Source organism: Pleurodeles waltl, chromosome 6 (genome assembly GCF_031143425.1).
Source record: "Pleurodeles waltl isolate 20211129_DDA chromosome 6, aPleWal1.hap1.20221129, whole genome shotgun sequence".
Classification (NCBI taxonomy): Eukaryota; Metazoa; Chordata; class Amphibia; order Caudata; family Salamandridae; genus Pleurodeles; species Pleurodeles waltl.
Genome location: NC_090445.1, coordinates 965583558 through 965596039, shown reverse-complemented (window position 1 = coordinate 965596039; position 12482 = coordinate 965583558). Strand labels below are relative to the sequence as shown.

Genomic DNA, 12482 nt, shown 5'->3' with positions numbered 1-12482 from the left:
AGGATGGGGGTTGGACTTTTTCTGCAGTGACCCACCTATCAGGGTGGGGGAGGTCAGGGACAACACCTAGCTGGACTAACCAATGAGAGGCTCCAAGGGCCCTCTGCTCATCATATTTTCAAGATGGCAGAATCAAGTTGCAACCTGTTAAGAGTTCTGGTTACCTCCCTAGGGGAGAAGTTGGATAGGGGGTGGTAAATCCCATGTGGTGTGTGTTGGAGTAAAACCAGTTTATGCAAGGTGGGAACCAAATGTGCCTTCCACAGCAGTCTGGTGGTGCTCAGAGTCAACCCCACCCCATCCCGGAGACATCTATTTCTAAAGGAGAGGTGGTCACACCTCTCCTCTGCAGGAAATCCGTTGTTCTGCCTATCCCTGCCCAAGTTAGGCTCAGCAGCAGGAGGGCAGCACAGTGTCTGGGGTTGGCAGCAGCACAGGCTGGAAGATCCCCTAGGAAACCCCGAGAGTACATGGTATAATGCAACTAGCACTGGAATCGGTGTAGTTGCAAGATACCAAACATGACTAGATTTGGTGAAGCCATTAAGTAGTTGGACAACTTGTGTTGAACAGTGTCTTCTACATATCTCAAAATGGCTTACCCACACTTACAAAGCCCAGAAAATGGAATCAGAGGTTTTATTTTTAGGGGCATCTCTGCTCATGAAGGGGTGCCCTCAAACTTAGAACCATGTACCCTGCCCTTGGACTGAAAGGCCTACCTTAGTGGTGACTTATAGGGTCAGAGTGTAGTGACCATGATACCAGGGAATTCTTATATCTGGAGTGATGCATGCACCATTTCACACAGGCTGCAGTATGCATGGGATCCCATGGGTGGCATAATACATGCTGCAGGCCATGGGGGATCCCTGGCATACCAATGCCCTGGGTACCCAAGTCCCATATACTAGGGACTTACATGGGTACACCAGTGTGCCAATTGTGCTGTGTGAAATACACTTACGAATTACATTTAGGGGAGAGAACACTGAAGTTCTAGTTAGCAGGATCCCAGTATACTACAGTCTAAACACACTGACACCAGGCAAAAAGTGGGGGTAACTGTCAGAAAGGTGTTACTTTCCTACAGTACTACAATACTAATCTCACATCTTGGTTTCAGGAGTAGTGTGCTACTCGCCGCATAGTCCTTCAATGTGTCGTCAGGGGTAGTAAGCACTATAGATATACAATTTACAATAACAATCTACTACATCAGGTTCCCCTGATGATGTGATGCCACCTAAAGAGAACCATTCTTTGGCTGGTACTCTAACAGAAGTTCTTTGCCCGGTCAGCAATACCTTGGTCTTCCTCGTGGCGGTTAAACAAAAAAAACAAAAAGAAAATGTAAAGGTGATGCCACTTCTGAGAATAATGAGCTGCTGGATCCAGCCCAGTCGTGTTTATGCCCATTGCATGGTACAAACATTTCATTTATCCCCGTCCTGGATGGACAGAGGATGACAGCTGACAACTAAGAAACTTTGTGGTCCTTGTATAATTAGATTCATCGGCTGCATTCAATACGATCTCCAATGAGAAACTGAATTTGAGGCTATCTGAAATCAGCACAAAGGGTAAAGCTGACACTAAAGCTCATGTGATTCATCTCCCATTGTATTATTCAGACTTTCGATGCACGAAACGGGGTGGCCCAGAGGTCCGTATTGAGCACCACTTTATTCAATATTTACTCTGGCCATTTGTGAAGCTACTTCGCCATCTGGGGAAATCTTTTTGAATTACACAGATGATACCCACAATATCTGTGGATCCAATATGCCCATACCGTATGACTTATGTATGTGTAAAGTAGCCAATTAGTCAACTCCGAATTCCCTCAAATTTAATTAGGATAAAAAGAAGGTACTCTGCTACGCTGCTAATAAGATCCCTCGGGCAGTACAGGTAGACTTTTGGCCTCCTCAATCCAACTTTCCACAGGCAGGCCCCTCGGACGTCAGGAACCTTTGTTTCTTTTTTTATAGTGATCTTTCCTTAATTGCTCACATGAATAGGCTTGCGTCTACCCTTTTTTCATTATAGCTCCCCAGAAGCTTCTACCTCCCCGTTTGAACACAGATCTTTGACTGCTCAAGCTACTATACTCAGTTTAACTATGGTAATTCTGTGCTCCTGGGAGCATCAGATTTTATTAAATGGCTAGCTCGTCTGGCCCGGTCATTCCTTCAAATTGTATGTGCCTTCTCTGCGTTAAAGAAACTGAACTGGTTACTGGTAGCAAATAGGATTATTTTCAAATCTCTCTCGATTGTTGACAGGACCTGTCTACTTGAGGAAAAAGCTGATAAGGTACTGACCTAATAGTCTGCTGCGATCGGGCAGGGCGTTTTAGGTACAGGCTGCACATCTATTGAAATGCCTGCCAATTTCTCTGCAAACGTTTGTGGACCTCTGTCAGTTTAAACTTGACTGTTCACTTTGTAAATGCTGGCAAGAAAGGATGCTGTAACCGTGTGGTCTCAGCGACTAGAGACCTTTCAGGCAATCGAGAGCTTTAGAAATTAATTTAATAATAATCACAAATAACAGCACACAACTACCATATCTTGTTCAGAAGCAGGTACATTATTCAAGAGCTCAGGAGTGTCACAAAAAACAGACTTTTGACAGAGACAACCTTACGTACGTAAAACAAGAAGGACCATGCTATGTAATTATATTGAGAATTATTTAAGCTAGGGAGCGCAGAAGGGGTGCATATTAAGTGTGGGATGGTGATCGGTAGTACAGAGAAAATCCTTTGGAGGGATGTGCTCATGGTGGCAGAGTTCCATAGCACTGATATTTGAATACAAAATGTTAAATAACCAACTTTTTACCTTTGTTCTTGCCTTCACTTCGAGCAACATGTTCAAGTCAATAGGCAAGTGGGAAGGCTGCATCATTAAGCAAAGCCAAGCTCCCATCCATGGACATGCGGCTGCAACTACGTATTGTACTGAAGTCTTGGTCAGTTCTTGCCACACCTACAAAATAACAAATGCCAAATTCTAACTGATCATGTAGGACGAAACAAGTCACAGCAATAAACAATTTATTATACAAATAAGCAGGGCGGTGGGAGAGGAGGTACAAAGAATGTCGGATTTTCTGCTGAGAACACGAAGACGCCCGCACAGCACATTATCTATTGCGTGATTAACTTGTTCTAAGTAATAGTTTGCACTCAAAAGGATTAAACAACATACTGTACAATTTGAGCAATAAACACCTCCCACTCTGTAAATGTTAAGTCACCTATAAAGTGCTGTCTGCTGCATTTAGACATTTCAAGGGCTGGCAGTTTTATTTTATTTTTTTTACACATGAAATAAAGCACATTTATTTACATGTTAAAGTCCATCAACGATAAAAGAAGAACCTAACAAACCATGCGACACAGTCACACAATAAAAAACACTATTTAGGTCCATGCATAATATACCGTTGGACAGTGCATATCACACGCATAAATCAGCATTGCATTGGTCCTGCGACGTGAGATATATGTATGAGAACTAGTTGCAGTGCATGCTGCGTACAACACACCAGTGGTTTGGTCAACCCTTGAATTTAATGAGCTTTTGTACGAGATGGGAGAGACTTACTGTGGAGAACTTGAATTGTGAATACTAAGCAGCATAGGCTTACATGCTGCCTTTCTAATTATTTCAGTAACTAAACTTGTATTCCAGCTGTACAAGCAGATGCAGTGGTTATTCTAACTTAGGATTTGTTTGGACTGTTTTCGTCAATCATCAATGAGGTATTACTGTGAACACTCCAAACCTGATGATGTCCCATGGGAAATGATGTATACGACCAAAACGTGAACAGTAGCACGCAAAAATGATATAGGAATTTCTTTAAATATTTTCAATTATTGAAATAGTTATAGCTGACCAACAGTATACTATGTAAAATCTTGTATTTTGTTCTATATGATATCTCGTATAGGCTGTGCTAGGTGCTATTCTGTGGCAAGGAACAATTTAAAAGATAAATACATTTTGTTTGATACTTTTGTATTTCGTTTTTGTAAGACAAATGCCATCTGTCCCAGTATTTTATTTTCTGACTTTGTGCTGAATAAGGGTTACTTACTGAATAATTGTCAAAGGATAATGCAATGACTGGCTAAAATATTACAGGTGTAATAGATGAAGAGATGTCCCCTTGCTGTGTTTTTAAGCTATTGACCCAGGCTTCTGGAGATGAATTATGCAGACTTATTGGTTTGAATCATAAAGTTCTCCAAGCGACACCTATACAGTGTCGCTTTGAAAAATTCCCTGATCGACAATTTCTTCATGGGACTTCCTGAGTCCTTTAAAGCATGATAAAATCAAAGCTGAAGACCTGTTTTAGAATGCATCAATAATGCAATGCACACATTACGTGCATGTGCGCACACATTACAAGCAATCAGACTATATTCTGCGAAGTGCAACAATGTATGTTTACACAACATATTTTACTCTTGGAGGTGAAAATGAATAGGTTATCCAAATGACATTTCCATGCTTCCATGTAAGACAAAATCCTTAATTGTTCACGAATAATATTTTGAATGACATCTCAACAACTGCTTCCTTTAGGTCTATATATTTGGTAGCACTCTGATACGTTTAGTATCAGTCTATAATTAAAGGGTTGTTAACACCTGTACAGACTATGCCAAACAATTTGCTCATGCATATAATTTAGTCTAACTTGCAGCATAAGTGGGATCGCCAAACACTATCAAATAAGATTTAAATACACACAATTTACAATAGTTCTCGGGACCCACCTATAGAGCAGGACATAAATTGGAAGCACTTTTCTCCAATTCTGAACTAACCTCTATTAAAAAAAGCTCAAACTCAACTGTTATATGGGCTCATCGCCACATTGTTTTCTCAATCAAGATAATCACCAAACAGACTAAAGCCCACCAGCCCACTATAACCTATAGAAAGTAGAACAAACTAAATATGGAGTAATTGGAATCACACCTAACAAAAACAGAAAAACTGTGGAAAGAAACTAAGAATGGATGTCCTCAGCCTTTGAAATACTAATTCCAAAGACAACTTTGAAATAAGGAAAAGGAAGATGGCCCCTTGGATGATTGAAGAGCTGAAAAAATGAAAGTGCAACCCTCAACACTTCAACGCAGATGGCTCAAGTTCAAGCATTATCAAGACAAAGTGTCTCTACAAACGTACTTACAACCAAACGTGCAAACCTTATATAAAGAAGGCCAAAAGAATCCACTACTCCAACACGATCAACAATGCCAAATGCTCAGTCAAGGAACTCCAGAATTCAAATCCACATTCCACATTCAAATCTCCACCCCACTTAAAACAATAATTCTGCAATGAACTAGTAACACATTATCTAAACAAACCCGATACAGTGGATTCTCATCTAAACACCAAGATAAATAATGCCTCCTTTCTTATACAGCTAACAATCACAACTCAACCTCCATCTGTAGCAGCCTTCCAAGAAATTAATACCTCAAAATTGTGAGACCTACAGAAGGCTAGCCCTTCAGACCCCTGCCATCCACACATTTTCAAAAAAACATTGATTCAATCAACACAGGCATTGATCACAGTCATTACTACTCATAGACGTTTCAGCAGTTTCTGACAGTACACCATGACATGACTACCCTTTAACATACACATGAAGCCACTGCTAAATATTATCAACAGTTCCAAATTCACCTGCGCCAACTCTGCAGAGGCAGAATTCTCAAACTACAAAATCCTAAGGACCTCAGAACATCAAAACTTAACACCTGCTGTGGACATGGAATCACTTCAAGCTAAATTCCTGACCTGGGGTGACTGGATAAACTATGACCTATCTTTCTGGTTAAGATGAACTGGGACCCTGACTCCACACTTTCAATGAATACTCTAGTGAACATGATGTCCCAATCAATTTTCTACACTTAAAACAAATATCTTTCCACATCATGGATTTCATCAAAATGTAAAAGTACATCACTCATTGTTTCAAAATTTGACTGTGCTAACAGATTATACCACAGTATATTTTTCAACTATCAGAAGGCTCTGAATGATCCAAAATTCTGCAGCAAGACCACTTCGAAATGTAAATGTACAAATCCACATTTCTCTGGTCCTGAAGGCTCTACACTAGACCTACAGAGCCTCTATCAAATTGCTGTGCATCATTCAGAGCTAATTATCACAAAGGACCAAAATTCACTAAAGCAAAATAACAAAATATTCCCAACCAAGAACATAAGTTTCATAGTGGCCCACTACAATTGCACAGCTTACAGGAAGACAACCACTGGTGGCACTACCTTCCCTGTGCTTTGGCTAAATTTCAGCATTCCCTACCTCCAAAGATAAAATCACTTAGTTTTTTGTTTTTTTTAAATCAGTTTTTTGGCATTTGAAGAAATTACATGCAATAAACTGCAACACCATAACATTTAACAATGGGGGCATAGTGGTAAGAGATGGCAGTTCTCCTGTAAGCGGAAAAGGTATTGCTGTGGCTAATGAGAACAACTCATTCATCACATGCGTATGAAGCCAAGTTCGTTGCTGTACATAAAATCAAATTTTGAAACTGATTAACAGCACGAAAAGCAACATACGTAACAAAGTTCTCTACATATGAAACAGCAGTTCATGTGCTCTTATTGATCCCACGGAAGGTCTTGATCCTTAGCCAAGCAGGTAGTCTTCTGGGGATTTGTAGCAGTCGCTGGTCCTGCAGGATGCATCACCTTTTTGTAGCAGGAGTCTTGAAGCTCCAGACAGGCCAGTAGGGCTGGGGCCAAGTCAGTTGTCGTCTGGAGTCTTCTCTGCTGGAGCGGCTCTTCAGTCCTCCTTTCAGGTCGCCAGGAAGCTGAAGAGCACGGTTCAAGGATGCCCTCCAATACTAGATTTATAGGCATTATAGAGGTCAGAGAGTAGAAGCTAATGGCTACTGACCAGAGAGTGGCTACACCATTCCTGTGCCCACTCCCTTTGGGGAGGAGGGCACATCTTAACCCTATTGGCTATCACCCTCCAAAGCAACAGAGGATTTTGCCAGGTGTTCACCTCAGTTCTGGGCACCCTAGAGGTGGTCCCTGCTGAGGGACAATCCTCCTGGTATTTACTAATTTTCCCCATTGGACCAGCCACCAAAAGTGGGGCCTGGTTCAGGTGGCAGGCATCTCCACTAGCTCTCAGGCAGCAAAACTAAAGGCAGGAACCATTTGAGGCTCACTACCAAATGTTGGTGTTCCTGTAGGGGGAGGTGTGAAGCGCCTCCACCAAGAGCAGGCTTCGTCCCCAACTCCTGACAGAACAAAGGTTCTCACCGAATGGGGTCAGAAACTAGCCTGGTAGTGGCAGGTTGGCATAGACCTGTCAGCCACACACTAGAGTGAATTATAGAGGGCATCACAAAGATGTCCTGTTTGTGCATTTTACAATAAATCCAACACTGAGATTAGTGTGGGTTTGTCGAACTGAGAAGTTTGATAGCAAACTTCCCAGCACTCAGTTAAGCCATCATGGAGCTGTGAAGTTCATATTGCCAAACTACCAGGCCCATGTACTCAATATGGCTACACTGCACTTACAGGGTCTAAGAATAGACTAAGACACTGTAGGGGCATAAAGCTATGCCCTCATCTGTGGTATAGTGCACCCTGCCTTGGGGCAGTGGTTAGTAAGCATGGCACCCCGAGGGGGATGCCACGTCGACCATAACTTTTTCTCCCCACCAACACACAATCTGCAATGTCAGTGTGCATGTGTTAGGTGAGGGGCCACTTAGGGTAGCACAACACATGCTGCAGCCCTTAGAGACCCCTCCCTGGCCACAGGGCCCTTGGTACCACTGGTACCTTTTACAAGGGACTTAGCTGTATGCCAGGGGTATGCCAATTGTGGAAGCAATGGTACAGTTTAGGAACAGAACACAGGTGCTGGGACCTGGTTAGCAGAATCGAAGCACACATTCAATCAAGTTAGCATAAGCTATCAGGCAAAAACTGGGTGGGGTGGGCGTAGTGGAGGGCAGGGTTTGGGGGTAACCATTCCAAGAGGGGCATTTTCCTACACAACCCTCTAGCAAATGAAAGAGGATGAGACTAACGTTTCCCAAGAGATTCCTCACTGTCTAAGTGAAAGAACCTGGAAAGTCCATCTGCATGGGCAGTCCCAGGTCTGTGTTCCACTGTAAAGTCCATTCCCTGTAGGGAGATGGATCACCTCAAAAGTTTATGGTTCTCACCTTTCATCTGCATAAGCCATCTGGTCAGTTTCAACAATGAACTGAGTACCAAACAAGAATGGTCTCTACTTCTTCAGGGACCAAACCACAGCTAGGGCCTCCCTCTCAATGGCACTTCAACGCTGTTCCCTACGGAGTTACCTCCTGCTAATGAATGCAACAGGCTGGTCATGGCCTTCATTGTTGGTTTGGGCCAGGACTGCTCCTATCCCAAGTTCAGAGGCACCTGTCTTCACAATGAACTGCTTAGAGTAGTCTGGAGATTTGAGAACTGGTGCTGAGCAGATGGACTCTTCTAGGGCGACAAAGGCCTTTCAACATCCAACTGTCCAGTTTACTTTTCTGGGCATCTTCTTGGAGGAGAGTTCTGTGAGGATGGGGTCACTATGGACCCACATCCCTTCACAAACCTTGTGTAATATCCAGTCAAGCCAAAGAATGCCCTTACTTGAGCCTGGGTGTCAGGAGCTTCCCAGTCCGGAATTGTCTGGATCTTGGCCTCTGAGGGTTACACTTAGCCTAAACCCACAAGGCAGCCTACGTATACAACAGCACCCTGTCCTAACTGGCATTTGGATGCCTCAATACGGAGGCCTGGAGACTGCAGGGACTGCACAACCTTCCCAAGATTGACCAGGTGGTCCCGCCAGGTAGAGCTAAAGACAGCAATGTCATTTAGACATGCTGCAATAAAGGCTAAAATCCAGCAAGGACTTGATTCACCAACCTTTGGAAGGTGGCAGGAGCATTCTTTAAACCAAAGGCATAACAGTGAACTGATAATGCCCATCAGGTGTGGAGAATGCAGTCTTTTCTTTTGCTCCTGGTGCCAGGAGAATTTGCCAGTACCCTGCAATTAAGTCAAAAGTACTCAAACTTTGCTCAACCTTATTTGTCTATCAGCTCATCAGCCCTGGGTATGGGGTGAGCATCTGTCTATGTGACAGAGTTGAGACCTCTGTAGCCCACACAGAACCTCATTTATTTCTTCACACCCCAGGGATAAGGCTTGGGGATTAAGACCACTGGGCTAGCCCAGGGGCTGTCAGAGGTTTCAATATACCCGAAATACAGCATTTTGTTGACTTCAACTTGGATGCTCTCCTTGATTTGGTCAGACTCCCAATGGATCTTGGATTGGACAAGCAGAAGTCTCCAGTGTCCACATCATGGGTGCACCAGTGTGTCTGTCCAAGGGTTTAGGACAAGAGCCCTACATACCGCTGCAGGATTTGCCTGCAGTCAGCCTGCTGGTGGGCAGTGAGGGTGTCTGAGTAGACAACTTAAAAAAGGAGGTCAGGGAGAGGTTCATTCGTTTTTCTGCTCATCAGTTACCATCAGCATGGTTACATCAGCCATGTCACAGAAAAGTTCTAGGCTCTTCACATGGATTATCCTTTGAGTGTCCTGCTAGTGCCCGGGTCTACTCACTTTTCTTCTGAAGGATAAGATAAAGGCCACTCCACCTGTCCTGAAGTGCCCTTGGAGCCACAGGTTCCAAAACCCACACCTTTTGCCCTGGTTTGAACTCTACCAGTGCAGCCTTTTGGTCATACCACTGCTTCTGGAGCTGTTAGCTGGCAGAGGTTTTTGGATGCTTTCCCCATGTACTCGGCCATCCTGGAACATAAGCCTAGTACATAGTCTACCACATCTTGCTTAGATTTGTGGAGGGATCTCTCCCAATCCTCTTTCACAGGTGGAAGTGTCAGGCCTGCAAAACTGGACGTATGCCAATAAAGAACTCTTAAGCCAATCATCTGCATATGCAGGGACCAATGTTTGTTTGAACCCAATAAGAAGGTTTTACAGCTGCCAATGTTTGTTGGAACCAATGATTGTTTAAGACCAATGCCTGTTTAGGGCACGTGTTGCTGAAGCCTTCAGCATACCTATGACTCATACTGGTTGTGGCTCCCTATGACTCAGACTGGCTGTGGCTGGATGCAGCAAGTATTTAAACCATACCAGGCCTGAATGAATTGCTTGCTGTAAAGGTTACGAGCTGCAGAGAGAGTCTCTGCTTCTCCATGTTTGATATTCATGTTCAATCCTGTATCCTGGATGCCTCTTCTGGGGAGACAGATCAAGAGAACTTACTACTAAAAAGGCAGTAATGCGCTGCTTGCACTTGAAAGGCTATTTGTGAAAACCTGACACTTGCTGACTTTATTCCACAGTTGGATGTTTCAGAGCGCGATGCACCTAAGAAAGCACATCACTCGAGTTTAAAGTCACTGGGATGCTAGTCGTGCAATAACACTTATCATTGTTGCTTGCTCTATATTGCAGAAAGGAAATTCTTTTGTATCGCTAAGTTTATTATGACATTTGCATAACTGATGATGGTGATATGGAACATTCTGTGTATGGACAGAGTTTCATTGCTATGGTCAACTTACGCTGTGATGCAACAGTGATAAACCCAATCGCTTGAGTTACTGATATTAACTGTATGTTCCCAGAGTGATACAAACTTTGCTCCGTAATCTTATAATATTTACCCTATGCTTTGTGTGATCAAAAAGCACCAAATTGTGTTCCTTGGAATTCCAAGTACAGTGCGTTTTTTAATTGCCTGAGAATTTGTTGCCATTATTTCTTATCTATTGAAAGGTCTATGGCGTTGAGTAAGTCAGCACCTTAGGAAATCTCTGCAAGGTGATCAAGCAAGATATCCATGGAACTTCTGTTACATTTATGTAGGCATTGAGGTGACGTGGGACCAATATGGGGGTCACGGTGGGAGTAGTCAAATATTATAGGTTTTATTTAATTATAGGTAATTAACATCACTTCGCAAAAATTCCTAGAGAGGGGGAGAGCCATCTAAAGCGGCAAAGAGGAGCCTGACAGGTACACATAGCCTGCAACTAGTATATACATGGGTTAAGAGCTGTTTGACTGACATGTAATGTATCTTAAGTAATCCAGACTCTGAGGACCACCACTAGTCAGGATCCAGACCTGCGGCTCCAGTGTATCTCTTTCACCTATCCCCTTTCCCCTAGGGTGTTCTGATGCCGATCACGTGTATTTAAGTGGGAGGCACACAACATCAAGGCGGAATTGGGAACAAGCAACGTGGTCAACAGAAGTTCAAAGTAGGGGGGACCCCTATTTCCTTCTGATGCACCACCTTGAAATGCAGGTGTAGCAGAAGGACACCCAATCTCCTTTTGAGCTTTTCACGGAGCCCCACAATCATGCCCTTCAATGTCTTTTTGAATCTTTCAACAAGTCCATTGGTTTGTGGATGGTATGGTGAACGTGCAGTCACCCCACACTCATTTCACATGTGTTTCAAGTAAACGGATGAAGTTGTCACCTCAGTCAGAAACCACCTCCTTAGGAAACCCTGCCATTGTAAAGATACTAATGAGGGCCTTTGCTACAGCAGGGGCTGTAATAGCCCTAAGGGGAATTGATTCATGATACCTGGTAGCTTGATCCACTACTACCAGTATACATTGGTTTCCTGAGGCTGTGGATTGTTCAAGTGGGCCCACTTTGTCCACACTAATCCTTTCAAAGGGAACCCCAACCACTGGTAATGGAATTAATAGGGCCTTTGGGTGGCCACCTGACTTGGCAGGTGACAGGAGCTGCAAAACTCCTTTGCCTTTTGAGACACATTTGGGCCAATAGAAAAGGCTGACTAGCCTATCCCAAGCTGACCAGATGCCCAGCTAGGGCAGATGTCATGGGCTAGAGTGCGGATGAATTCCCTCAACTGCTGAGGCATTACCACTCACCTGGTGGCACCAGGTTTGGAGTCTCTGGCTTCAGTGTACAAGAGCTCCTCATCCCAACAGACCCTGTGAGAGCCATGACACCTTACTTTTCTTGTGCAGGAGCTGGCTGTCGCAGGTCTTCAAGAGTAGAAAAGGTTCTGTCCTTGGCAGAGCTGTTCCCTAGAGGTCCCCCTGGGCCCAAGAGCTCAACCTGGTAAGGTTCAAGTTCAAATGGGCTCAGATCCCACTGGGGTGAGTACGTCTTCCTGGGAAAAGGGGTATTGAGGGTTCTGCTGTTTAGAAGCTGATTTCCACCCCCCAGTCTTCTTGCCATTTCTCTTGGAAGGCTAGGCCAATATTCCAGGCTCCGACACTTTCTTTCACCCTGTGCTTGGCTCTGGTTTTCACACACATTATCCCAGAGATTGCCAGCATGACTGCATGGGCTTTGAGTTCTACCTCAGCCCATGCTGA

The 12482-nt window shown here is 43.8% G+C and overlaps 1 protein-coding gene across 2 annotated transcripts in view; it reads right to left on the bottom strand.

Moving 5' to 3' along the window:
* BTAF1 (B-TFIID TATA-box binding protein associated factor 1) overlaps window positions 1–12482 on the bottom strand; it is a 927996-nt gene that overhangs the window by 548977 nt on the left and 366537 nt on the right. For both annotated transcript variants that reach the window (XM_069239796.1, XM_069239795.1), the window contains exon 16: window positions 2850–2996. In XM_069239796.1, coding sequence (XP_069095897.1) covers window positions 2850–2996 — 147 coding nt within the window. The remainder of the gene's footprint in view (window positions 1–2849; window positions 2997–12482) is intronic.